Genomic DNA, 13,640 nt, shown 5'->3' with positions numbered 1-13,640 from the left:
TGTTTTAAAGTGTTTTAGTGCAACCTTTTCATTGACCTTTACAAAAACTTGTTTCATACTGAGGAGATTTTATATTGTCAGAGCTTCTAAGCTTAGAGAACTATCCTGACACCATTTTCATCTTTTTGTAAGTATTCTGTATTGTTTTATTTCCAGAGTTGTGAGTGTAGCGTATGTATTTTCCCTAGTCATTGCCAAGTTGGTTGTGTAACTCTGAGCTTGTTCTTGCTTTTCAAGTGAAGAAAGCAGTTTAAAGAACTTGTTTGATCTAAAGAAATGGTTTATCTAACATGGAGTACTGTAGTGTGTATAAAACGATAACTTCTGCTCGATGCCCGCTTTTCAGTACATCAGAAAACAATATGGAGAACTTCTCGATCGATTTTGAAAGGATTTTTCTTTCCTCCTTTTTCCTTACCAACATCTGATTTTTTTCAGTGAGGAGGAGTGAATTGAGGATCTAGAGGGAAATGCTTGTTCTTTCAAAATTTACCATTTATGTCTTGTATGCAAGAAAAGCTGCTATCGAGCATGCAAAGACAGTATTTACTTTTCCAAAGCACTCAGCCATAAATATTGCTGTGATAAGGTCCAGAATCATGAGAGGCAATGGGCCTGCTTTAGAATTTTGTAAATAGGGCGCTGCATTGCAGATAATTTCTTTTCAGCTAGATATGCGAGGAATTTAGATACTGTTGAATGTGCCTATTTTTCCAGTAGTTTGCTTGATATTTTGCATTCTTGGCAAAATTTATTCTTCGACTTAGCTTGGTTCAAAAGCGCTGTTACACTTTGATAATATTGAGCAGTGTCTTTCTATTATTTTTTTTTTTCCCCTCAGACATATCCAGAACATCAGTGAGATCAAAACAGATGTTGGCAAGGCCAGAGCATGGGTTCGTCTTTCTATGGAAAAGAAGTTGCTCTCTAGGCATCTAAAACAGCTACTTTCAGATCATGAACTCACAAAGTAAGATGGTTTATCTTGGACAAAGTTTTTAAAAAATTAAGTCTGTTTCGTTGTGTGACTTCAAAAATCCAGAAGAGTGCTTATTCTGCTATCCAGTTATCAGTGCACAAAAGGCATAGAACGAACTAGCCTTCCAAGTGTGTGTCCATGTGTGTATGAGCTTTTTAGCAATTATGATTCAATGCTGGGGTTCTTCAGATACCAAATCAGTTTTGTCAGTGTAGGCTGTCTGTTACTTTGAGGTGAAAGCTTCAAAAATTACTAGGATTCAATGAAATGGGGCATAAGTCCAAATGCCACTACTTTGCTGAGTCAAGCTTTTTGTCTTGGCCCCCTGTCTGTAACAGTGAGGTATCTTGTTTTCCTTGGATTGTTTGTATTTTCACAGTTCATGACATAGTGCAGCTTGCATTCTTGCATGAGGTTCTGTCATGGTATGAAGAGTGTAAAGGCGTGTCCGGATGTGCTTCTGTGGTTCTTTTTAGTGTGACTCAGAGAGACTGTTCCTTAGCTTCTCAATTCTGTCTCCAAATCTGAGACCTCCTTGTAGCTTTTTTCCAGTGCTGTGTAAAATAATGTAGATAAAATCAACTTCTGGTGTGGTTTAAGGGAGCAGAGGAATGGTGTGCATGCAGTACCGTGAAGGTGGCTAGGAAGGCTGCGTCTCATTTTGGAGCACTCCAACTCTCTTAACACTGGCCAATGCACTGTTCATCTATCTGACTGATTCTGATTCTCCAGAATAGAGTGAGACAGCAGCAAAAAAATGTTTAAAATGGAAGTGACAAGCAAAGGAGCAACCTGGTTAGGGAATGGCATCAACTCTTTGTAATCCTGTGTGTTTTGTGGTGCATATTTAGATATCCTACTTAAAGAAAAGTGGTGTAGGCAGCATGGGTTTAAAGCACGCTCTGTTTTTTGGGGGGGGGGGCGGTTTGAGGCAGCAGATCCAAGTTCAGTGAGGCACTAAAAGTAAATGTGCAACTTCTGCCATTTTACAATTAACATTATTGCCTGTTGTTTCTGAAGCAGTGTCTAGATATTTTAATTAACCCATTCTATTCCATTGGCATTTGATTAAAAAAAAAAGACCCAACAAACTCCAAACCAAAAATAAATGGAAATTATTTGTTTTTTCTAGTATGCAAGTGGACTAGAGTTAGGGAACAGAAGGAAATCACATCGATTCTCTCACCTGAGACTTTTATGTGTGCAAGTAAACTGAGAAATCTGCCACTTTGAAAATGCACACACCCTTGTGGACAGGCTGTCTGAACGTGCAGAAACATTCACGTGGCCACCTGTGAGACCTTTGTGGGTTTGCTGCTCTTGTGGCTACAGGCAGGTTATTTTGATTTAGGGCTCAGTGTCTTTATTTCCATTGAATATTTCCTGTTAGTCTCTACTGTTACATTTGATATGTGAGAATATGTGTGTGTGTGTGTGTGTGTGTTAATCATCATTGATTTGTTTTGCGAATTTCTGGCTTGTGAGTCACTTGCTGTCTTTTTTTGTCATTGATAACTGAAATTGAGGGGAGTTGTCAGGATGCCCTCCTGGCAGGAACAACCTACCCATGGCTGTGTCAGCATTTCTAACACCTAATTCATGCATGCAAGATGTTTTGACTATTTGCCTAGTCTCAGTTGGATTTTGATGCATCTTGGCATGCTCTTCTCTGATTATTCACCAACACTAGTATTATTTACTGGTTGCATAATTAACAAAAATAGTGGTGATTGCTAGGTACAAGTGAGCCACTTTAAGAGTATTTTCCAGTCAAAATTTGCACTTGGCAGGGTTGAAATTGTAAATTCTTTTCAAGGTTTCTCAGTTCTCTAGTGTGTTTGAGTAATTTCAGCAAGTTTATGCTTCCGTTTACAGTGCATTCTTCTGCAGAGGCATTAGTGTCTCCACTAGTGAGAGAAAGCTACTGAGCTATATCTTTTGTTGTTTCCATTTGAAAGATGGTGCAGTTCTGTGTGGAGTTGCAGTACTAGAAAAGAGTTTGCAACCCAGTAAAAGGGAGCAGTAGGACTTAAGGCCAACTTTGCATGCTTATGATTTGGGTTATGTCAGGAGCTGTGTACTGTCAATACTGAAGCTATTCCCTAGCTTAATGCGCAGGTTGTTGTAGGCCCCGGGTTATCACCTATAACCTGGTACCAGCAGATAGCCCCAATGTTTGCCCTAGTGTCCTTTGAAAATAGCCTCCTAACTGTCATATGGCATGTGCTGGAGGACTCTCCCACGACACCATCTGTTTGGAACTAATTCATGAGGACTCTCGTTACTTCAGGTCTGTTTTTTTTCATGGCCAAAAGAAGTCAGAGAATTTTTTCCAAGAAAGCACAAAGTTTCCATCTTTTGGAGTGGTTTTGGATGGGAGAAAGCCCTTAGACCACCCCAAATCTTGATTTCAAGGGGTGGAAAATAGTGTGAAGTACCGGACAGATGCTTCTGGGAGACTTCAGACTTGCAGAGTGACGACATATCTTGGCAAATTAAATATTGTTGGCTCTACCAGTATCACTTGTCATTTGTAATCATTTGCACATTCTTCATAGTTTACCTAATAAATATGCACAATAGAAAACATTTCACTGAAAGCATCTTGTTACTATGACAGATCATTTGTTTTGCTTTGTCAGAAAACTCTACAAGCGTTATGCATTCCTCCGCTGTGATGATGAGAAAGAACAATTCTTATATCATCTCCTGTCATTCAATGCTGTTGATTACTTTTGCTTTACCAATGTTTTCACAACAATCTGTAAGTATTTGCCTTTCTTGGAACTCCAATTTCCAGGTTTGGTTGAGTCCTCATCTAAAAACATTCTTAACAGCTCTGAGCAGTATGCCTTAATGTAATTGTTCGGCTTTCTTCCTGATACCCATCTGTGTATGCTGTATCACTATTTTCGTGATCCCCTCTGGTGGGCAGTAGGCTTTTGTTTCTAACTTGGTGAAACACACAGCTTTAATCCTTGTAGTTGGGGGAGAGAATTCTTAAGAGAAAATTTTGTGGTGAGCTTGTTTACATCACACTAAACAAACAGCATGGGTTGTTCATTATCACAGTAAGAATATGAACTTCATACGTGCTAGGAATTGAACACAGAAGTCCTTTCTCCTTTTCGTGCTCAGCCTACTTTGCCACATGCCTGTCTCCTAGTTTGCCATAGCAATGAAATGCCTGTTGAGGTCTGCACCAGAGCTCTGCAACACATTGAAGTACTTTTATTTTTCTTTCTTTTTTTATTTTTTCATTTTCTGTGAGAAAGATGCCCTAGAGAAACCTTTAACATGATGCTTAAATGTGTTACAGAGTTCTCGTGCATTTGTGTGCCTGCTGCCACAGCACCTCACTGATAAGGGAGATTAAGGAAGGACTTTTGCAAGGCTTGTATAATTGGGGGTGGGGGTGTGTAAAAGGACCCCTTTGGCTCCATAGTAGGAGCTGCTCTTGATGGTATGTTATGATCTGTATTTGTGTGTATTAAAGGCAAAGCAAGCAGATGTCTAAGCAAAATAGTTTTAGGTCTTGTGAGCAAGTTCTGGACAATGCTAAAATCAGGACTGCTGGATGCAGTTAAGTTGTCACTTACTTTAAGACTTTCAGCACAGAAAATAAAAAGGGGAATGTTTTAATTAATTCTTAAATGCTATGAGCCTTGAGCTTTTAAGGAAATTCAACCACCAAGTGCTTTCTTGAGGGCACTGACAGCTGAGGAGACATTGAGGGAGAAGTGTATTAAACGCCTTAGCTGAAAAGCCTTAACTATAATCCAGTTACGCACTGTAAAAGGGCAGATCGCCAGGAGACACATTGACCATTCAGATAATTGGATTTTGTTATAGAGGTTTGGTTAATAAGAGGCTGTGCCTGAGATGCTAGGCCACTGAAGAGCACATGCATTTCCTCAGGAGCACATGCTTCCTGAGTCAGAGGAGGGGCTGTAACTCAGGTGATACTGTGTTCAACTAAGTCACTGGTAAACCAGAGGACTGGAAAGCATTTGAGCATGTGTTTTCCCTTTAGAGGAAAGAAGTTTTTTGTTCTCTTTAAAATCCAGAAGCCTTGCAGTTACAATAACTAAGAGCAACATGGTACAGAGAAACTTGTAAACATTATAATGTATATTCACTGAATATGTTCTGCCACAGTAGTGAATGCTGCTGCAAGCAAGCCCTGCAAGCAAAGGCTTTGGTTCGGAATTGAATGGGGATTGGTGTTAGTTGTGTAGTGTGCATACATGAAAACACAAAAGCAGACAGTTAGGAGTTGAGAGTTGAGTTGCACGCTGAGCCACAAGGTAGTCCTGGATACATGAATATTCTGTCTTTCTTGTCTCTAAGCTGGGGACAAGTAACCATCTTCGTGACGTGTTTTGAGGCTGGTAAATGAGAAACTGTTATACCCATATGAAGGCATTATTCCATCCATATTTCTTTTTCATTTGACAGTGTTTTGCTGTCAACTCTGCTTCCTAATGACTGCTATGTGTGCACTTCCTGATTGTCAATCAGTGCTTAGTGTGCAATTGTTAGCGTGATTAAATAGCAGCTCTGATGTTGTTTTAACACTTCATGGTACTGCAGTATTATTTCATGACTTATCTTTCCCTGCTCTCTTCATTAGAGAGATTACATAATTATCCTTCTTCATTTTTGACGTGTTATTACTTCTTGTGTTTGCAGTGATACCGTACCATATATTGATTGTTCCTAGCAAGAAACTTGGTGGCTCAATGTTTACAGCCAATCCTTGGATCTGTATCTCGGGAGAGCTGGGTGAAACAGGAGTCCTGCAGATTCCCAGGAATATATTAGAAATGACTTTTGAGGTTTGTATTGCTCAATACAAAAAAGGCTTTGGATATTCTGTTTGCTCATTTTTAAATTCTCCCCTTGCTTTACCATCTTGCCATACATCCCATATCTTTAGTCCACGTGATTAGTCGCAAATACTTCCTGTGCCTTTACACAGCAAATTTAGTCTATATTCAGTAACATTCAGAGCAAAATGACTGACAATTCCTTAGTGCAAGGATGGACAAGACTGCCTTTTTATGTTACAACCTGGTGCTGTAATGGTGTCATGTTCTCTTCTGTTGGAAACAAAGAAGTGACTCTGCTCTGATTTGTGTGTGTGCACATGCATTAGGTAAAAATTAATTGAAAGCTCTAGTTCAACTGATATTCTCTCTGCTGATCGAAACAGTACTTCACAAAAAAGAGCAAACAAAAAACCCCAACAAATATAGCAACCTATCCCTAAAAAACCTAGAATCAGTCGGGCAGTCAGAAAGGAGAACCACATTTCTGATTCCCTGTCTGAGCATGTTCTCTAAAAGTTTACTCCTCCAACATGCTGCTGCCTTTCAGTTTACTCTGACAAACTCTTTGTTTAATTTGCAGTGCCAGAACCTGGGAAAACTGACCACAGTGCAAATAGGACACGATAATTCAGGGCTGTATGCCAAGTGGCTGGTGGAATATGTTATGGTCAGAAATGAAATAACAGGACATACTTACAAGTAAGTATCATTCTGACATTTCATGTTGGGTAAGTAGAATTTCTCCAGGGAGCTGACACTCTAGAGCTTGTTTGATTAGAAAGGTTTTTAGTCCTAGAACTCGGTGTCTACAGCTGCTGCTACCTGAAGGCTTAGAAAGGTCATTTGGCATCTGGCATTAAACAAACCGTGATTCTTTCAAAATTAAGCAGAGTTTTCAGTTTGCAGATGCTCATGTCTAGCCTCCAAACATTGGTGGAGAGGATGAGCTGACTGTTACTTATCTTAAAAATAATCTGCCTTGAGCCCGAGGAAGAAATAGCAAGTTAGAGCTTGCTGCTTACCAAATGTGGGTGGTATTTTACATTAAGGCTGAGTGCTGTAGGTGTTACAGAGAGACCTTTGGACACAAGCTGGAACACAAGGGCTTCTGAGTCTTGGAAACCTTCATTTGCATAGTGAAAGTAAAGGAATGAGATGTACAGTAAGAACTAAATTTATTTGTGTTAGGTGTGGCACAGTTTGATGCCACGTCATTTGTTTAAAGAAACTGTCAGACTTATGTTGATGACAAATTGATGGGTAAGTCCTCTCAGTTCCCCATGCCAGTTTGTTTGTAATTAAACTAAGAGGCAAGATGCTATTGTTGGATGCTGCTCAGTTTTCTGATTCAGCTGATTAAACTGACATCAACATTGGTACATAAAAAGTGATAATGAGCAAGTGGACACGTGTGTCTGATTTAATGTCCCAATTTCAATGGATGTATTGGTGTTTTGGCATTTAAATATATGTTTGGGATGGGTTTTTAGTTTTGTTTTGTTTCTGGCCTGCTAGGTAACATGTTCAGTGAAAACTCAGGTGTATTTCACCATCCATCTACAGTGTGTAGTGGGTCTTCCCTCTCTTTTTCCTCTGCAGTCCCCAAATCATGTGCTACATACAGGATACAAGACAAAAGCCGCCATTACTTTGTGGATTACCTGGTGCAACATTTAGCAGAAACCTGGAACTGAAAAGCTGTTTTACTTTTGCTCCCTCTGCTGGCAAAAGCCAAACCCAAGACTTACTTTGTTGCTAGATGAGTGAAGTATTTCTAATAACTTACTAGGAGAATTTGGGTTTTATACAACTGTAGTTGAAAGTCTTTGGCATGGAATTGAATCTGGGTTGAAGGACTTGATCCCAATCTCTCCCTTTATGTTTGTAGGTTTCCCTGTGGAAGGTGGCTTGGAAAGGGAATGGATGATGGCAGCTTAGAGAGGATCCTGGTGGGAGAGTTGCTGACTTCCCACACTGAGGCTGATGAGCGGCAGTGCCGAACCCCTCCTTTGCAGCAGTCACCAAGCATGATCAGAAGATTTGTCACTATATCACCAAACAATAAGCCAAGTGAGTGGTGAGGGATGTCTTGTTTTGTACTGTTGCCCTGAGGAAGGCTGCTTGCAAAGAGGTCTAGGTTTTTTTTGCATTTTAGAACTGTAGCTTGGAGAGGACCTGTGAAACTCACTTAGCCCAACCCCCTGCTCAAAGTCCAGCTAACTTCCAAGTTACAATTGTGAGCAACCCGTTCTGTCTGCTCAAGCTTTGAAAGTCTCCGAGGATGGAAGGAATGTGTCTCTGGAGTTGTGGTCCAGTGTTTAGCTGCCCTAGTGGTGTTTTCTGTATTCTTGTCCTTCATCTGTAGAATGAATGGTATGGAGGAAGGTAGAACTTTGCTGTCCTGTCTCTGTCTGTCCTTCGTGCATGAAAAAGCTTGTTAGTGGTTTCTGTTCATGGACTTTAGTTTTCTATTGAGGTCACTGATCTGGAGTTGTCTTATTCCTGATAAATCCGGCGTTTACTTTGCTCCCAAGCATGCTTGGGTTTACAGGGTTTAATATCACAGTAAGTAATTCCAGGATGCCCAGATTTGGTGATCCTGATCAAAGCACATTTCCTTTTCTTAGCTTTAGGCCCTGGTTTGGAAATTCACATAATGTACAAAAAACTCTTTCCACCTGCAGTGTTACCTTCAGTAAAAAAACCAAACCATCTCTATTTCTACCTCCTCCACAGTAAATCAAAGTAGACTTGGATTTCTATTACCTATAGTCCAGCACATATTCACTAACAGCAGAAGTTATTCTAGTTCATGCTCCTCTTTTTTTTCCTTTCCTTTGTGGTATGCCTTATCCTTCATGACAGGTGCAATTTCTGAAGCTATTACAGAGTGACTGGATGTATTCTTGTATCTTGCAGAGTTAAATACTGGTCAGATACAAGAAGCTATTGGTGAAGCTGTCAATGGTATTGTCAAACATTTCCACAAGCCAGAGAAGGAGGTGAGAAATTGTCGTCTGTGTAGTGGCACTCCTGTCTTAAAACTCTTATTGGTAAACATTGGAAAATGGGTAACAGGAATAACTAAAATGAATGAACACCTGTTTGAAAATGCCTTAAGTGGCAAAAATGAGATACTGAGACTACACAGTTGGAATAGTACCTCCTCAAGTACCTCAGTTTTGCCGCAAACTGAAATGTTCTGTTAATTAAAACTTTAACATTCTGGTATTGGAAATTGTGTTATTAGTCAAATTCTGCCAAGGATTCTACTCGTACCACTGTCAAGAGTGTTGTTTCCTGTTTAGTACGTTCTGGATTACCATTTGACGTCTACATTGAGTACTGGGTAGTTTTTTATGCTTGTTTTGCATTATCTTTGCTAGTTAAAACGTGAAAACCCCGACAAAAACATGTTCCCATTCCCTCCCTCTACCCCCATGCAAGTGAAGCACAAGTGCTGTCAAAGACTTTGGTATATTTCTACATTATACACGTAATCTTAACTGACTCAGCAGTTATTTCCTGAAACAAAGTTAAGAAGAATGTCTCTGTCAAACCATCGCAATCCAGCCCTTGTGAGCAGGAGTGCTGTAGAGCAGTGTTGGCTCCTGTATGGATATCTCTTGAAAGTATCTAAGTTTTTAAAATAGGTCCTTCCATTCCTTCTGCAGCTATCTTTTCTAAATTCAGTATGACGTGACAAATTCATATACAGTATAAATCTGGTGGTTGATCACATTTACACAATAATCTAAAGTTACCACGCACTGGTTTTGCAAAATAGTGTTTACTATCATGTTCTAAAGAAGACTATTTATTTATTTATTTATTTAGAGGTTTAAAAATTGCTTAAAATACTGTTTTTATTGGTAAGCTAACAGGCTGAGGTACATGCTACAATGGACCTGTGATCTTTATTACTTGGTAAAAGATGAAAGTATTTTCTTCATTTTCTGTACAGTGGTCATTATTACAGGTCAAACCTGCTTGTGTAATTTACCTTGGCCTTTTCGTGGCTTCATTTGGTGATGACAAGGCCTTGAGCCTGCTTTTTTCACCCCCATTGTCAGAGATTGAAACGTTTTTGAATGCTCAGGACTGGTGAGAATTGGGCCATCTGGTCTGGGGCCACTGTTTGACAGTAGACTGTAACTCTGGGCATCTATTTATTTAAAAACTGCTTTCAGTAATAGATGCATGAGACAATTTTGTGTCCCAGACTTCTAAACTGAGATAACAAGTCTGTACTTTCTGTGTGTGCTTGGCAGAGAGGCAGTCTGACACTGTTGCTGTGTGGAGAAAGTGGACTTGTTTCAGCTCTCGAGCAAGTGTTTCAGCATGGATTCAAATCACCGAGACTCTTCAAAAATGTCTTTATTTGGGATTTTTTAGGTAAGTGGGAGGAAGACATACTAGAGCCTGTCGTGTCTTTGAAATCCATACGTGTTCCTAACCACTGCCACTGTATCTCAGCTGGTGTGAACAGTATACTTCTTGGGGGCATCTTGGCAGCCTAATTGTCATAAGAGCTCTTAGCTCCTCGTTATGTTGAGAGAAAGAGCATCCATCTTCTGCCAAAGTTGACACTGTACTTAATACAGTAACAGGACTTTGTCCTTCTAGAAGTAATAGTGTTAAACAAACTTTCTTAGGGGGAATCATTTAAATAAGGTGGTGAATTAACATATGGTAATCTCATCCTTGATTGAGTGTAGTGAAAGCAATAAATCACACTTTTAGGAGCCTGAGATGCCTTATACACAACAGATGGATCTAGTGCTATTGGTACTACCTAGATGTTGTAATGGAGGAGTTATAAGAATACATTTTTACACACGGTGGTCTAGATCCTTTGACATAGAGCTGAATGTATCAACTGTGTACCCACTTTTTAAAAAAGGAATTATTTTTAATAATGTTCCTGTGTTTTGAGCAGTTACTTTGACATCATTGTCCTCCTTATGTTGTGCTGTTACTGTAGCATCTCAAAATTTAGTATACGCTAGAACCTCTATCGCACTGTTCAGAGGGAAGGAAGTGGAATCCCAGTTTTACACATGGGGAACACAGAACTGAATCAAACAGAAAAAAGCCAATGCCTGAACATGATCATTCAGGAAATTCATGGATGAGCTTTGAATCTAGGCCTTTCAGCTTTAGCTGCCCGTGATACAGATACTCATGCTGATTTGCCAACAGTCCAATATGAGCATCAAATAGCCTTATGGATTTGTAAGCATGGTTATGAGGAAAGCATTATATTGAGGTGGTATTAAATTTAATTATCTAAATTTAAAGGTTATAGTGCCTAATTATTTTATTCTGAGCACAGGAGAATGGTATTTCAGATATTTTAGGACTGCTGTATGCACTGATTAAATGTCATTATTTCCCACTATTCTTTTAAGAAAAAGCACAAACATACTATGAGACCCTTGAGCAGAATGAGATGGTCCCAGAAGAGAACTGGCAGACAAGGGCTAGGAATTTCTGTCGCTTTATCACTGCTATCAACAATACCCCTAGAAACATTGGGAAGGATGGCAAGTTTCAGATGCTGGTGTGTCTTGGAGCCAGGTATTAAAAAAAAAAAAGTTGTTATTGATATTTTAATTAAATGAAAAGGATGTTGCCTATTAGTAAGATAAATCCACACAACTGCTGGGTTGTGCGGTTTGACTATTACTTAGACAGTTTGATGTAACTAAAGAAGGATTAAGTGAACCGTGTCCTAGCTGAGCTCCTAGGTAGGTGAAGTGTGGGAAATCTGAGATACGAAGCTGAGTAACTCCAAAAGCTGAGCAGCTGAATCAAGAAAGAAAGGTGGTAGGCTGATGTGAATAGCCTTCCTCTCATGTACAGCCAGCGAAGTCAGAAGGTAGAAACAGAAAACCATCCATCAGTGAGGCCTCTCTAGTTAATGGCTGGGTGAATTCCCCACCCTCTACCTACTCATTGTAGGAGATGGGTAGGAGGGAAGCTGAGACAATCTAGAGGCCTCTTGACACAATGGCAATGGAGCAGCCTGGTGACTTTAGGCCTCCTTGGGACTTCCAGACCTCCTGGGAGCCATATCTTGTGGTATGAGAGTTGGAAAGCCTAGAAACACGTCTCTCATGGCTGCTCTAGGGAGCTTAAACAAGTTCCACAGACAGTTACTCCCACTTCTCCATCTTACAGAAGTATGCAGGGAAGATAGTAGATGTGTTTAGAAAGCAAAGAATAAAAATCATGTCAGTGAAAATGAGAAATTAACTTGGCTTTATTTTTATTTCCAAATTGCCAATTGCTACTTTGTCAGAGACCACCTTTTGCATCACTGGATCGCCCTGCTTGCAGACTGCCCGATCACAGCACAGATGTATGAAGACATAGCACTGATTAAGGACCATACTCTTGTGAATTCTTTGATTCGAGTGCTGCAGACCTTGCAGGAGTTCAACATTACGCTGGAGGCTTCTCTTGTCAAAGGAATCGATATTTGACGTCTCGTACCGCAGGAAAAACTATCTTTTAAAAGAAAAAAAAAAAAAGCAACAAGGAGAGAATCTCGTTAGTATGCAAAAGTTCTGTCTGCCAGTACATTGTATCGTGAACTTGTTCATGGCCCTGAAATGCAACTTCGACTTTTCTTGAAGGAAACTCCAAAAATAGTACAGGCAAATGGATAGAAGCTGTAAACTCAATGTAAAAAAGAGGATTTTGGTATAAATCTATTTTAGAGTTTATTTGCTGATTTGCTTTTTACACACTTTCATGTGAAAGAGATAGAGATGAGTATTGTGCAGCTTATTTTAAAGCTGCAGTATTTCCTTGCCATAGAAAATGTGCAGTGAGCCTTTCAGCATTCTGTGAACTTGCCTTCAGATATGCTGTACGTCATAGACCCCCATGTATACACTCCATTTCTGCTGAGAAGGTCATTCTATAGTTTTTAAACTAATATTTTATATATTAACATTATTACCAGTGTTTGATTTTTAACATACTGGGTCATGTTCTGTTGCAAGGGAACTACAAATCTGATGTGTGCTTTTTTAAATAGCTCCAAAGCACTGATTCGTCAACAGATTATTTTCTCCTTTATTTTTGTTGTCAGTGTTATTTTTAGTGAAATCCAGGAGACTGAACCATGAAATGTGGAGATCAAAGTAATATTTTTCATATTGGTACGTAATTGCACAGAAGAAATTAAGTGTGTTTTTTAACTGATGTTTTTTATTTATTTAACCTATCATTGTGTTTTGTAAGTTTGTCTTTTAAAAAAAAAATCTTCTATGATACAACTGGCTATATGTTGCAATTCAGAATTTACAGTGCAGCCCACTTAAATGGAAAACCTAGAATAACTGTTCATAACACACAAATGTTTCCACTTGAACCAGCCTTTTGAAGTTTGGTCTGTGGTTGCTGCTGGTAATTCTCTTAACTGCTAGTAAGCAGGGACATGAGCTCCCCAGATGCCTAAATAAAGATGTTTATGCCCCTACAAAATAATAATGGTATACCTTACTAACAAATATGAGTATTAATTTTTCTGAAAAGACAGTGAGTAGTAAAGTTTTCTCTTTTCCTTTTGAATGAATATGTCCTTGGTCCTGTCGTGACGGTCTGCTTCATTTGGGATGCTTTTGTTTTTAGCAGAGAAAGCTTTAGTCCACTTCTACAATAAAAAGCAAACATTTTGAAAGCTTAATTTATTGGAGATCTGAAACTTGGCAAAATGCCCCAAGGCATCTTGGTTCATTTGAATCCTCTGGTAAAAATCTCTGAAATGAGTGTGTGACTTAACAGGCTGATTTATCAGCATCACAAATTAATGTGCA

General features: G+C 39.3%; 1 protein-coding gene across 1 annotated transcript in view; it reads left to right on the top strand.

The window, feature by feature from the left end:
- Positions 1-12,779, top strand: part of LOC104536328 (DENN domain-containing protein 5A-like) — a 27,306-nt gene extending 14,527 nt beyond the window's left edge. Inside the window, 9 exon segments of the mRNA XM_010178900.1 lie at positions 842-970; positions 3,622-3,743; positions 5,672-5,817; positions 6,392-6,510; positions 7,700-7,881; positions 8,731-8,813; positions 10,083-10,206; positions 11,223-11,391; positions 12,116-12,779. Of these exon segments, the coding sequence (XP_010177202.1) occupies positions 842-970; positions 3,622-3,743; positions 5,672-5,817; positions 6,392-6,510; positions 7,700-7,881; positions 8,731-8,813; positions 10,083-10,206; positions 11,223-11,391; positions 12,116-12,299 (1,258 nt within the window). The 3' untranslated portion in view covers positions 12,300-12,779.
- The last annotated feature ends 861 nt before the right edge of the window (positions 12,780-13,640 follow it).

Source organism: Mesitornis unicolor, unplaced genomic scaffold (assembly GCF_000695765.1).
Source record: "Mesitornis unicolor isolate BGI_N332 unplaced genomic scaffold, ASM69576v1 scaffold50462, whole genome shotgun sequence".
In the NCBI taxonomy this organism is placed as follows: domain Eukaryota; kingdom Metazoa; phylum Chordata; class Aves; order Mesitornithiformes; family Mesitornithidae; genus Mesitornis; species Mesitornis unicolor.
This window is presented reverse-complemented; position numbering and strand designations above follow the sequence as displayed.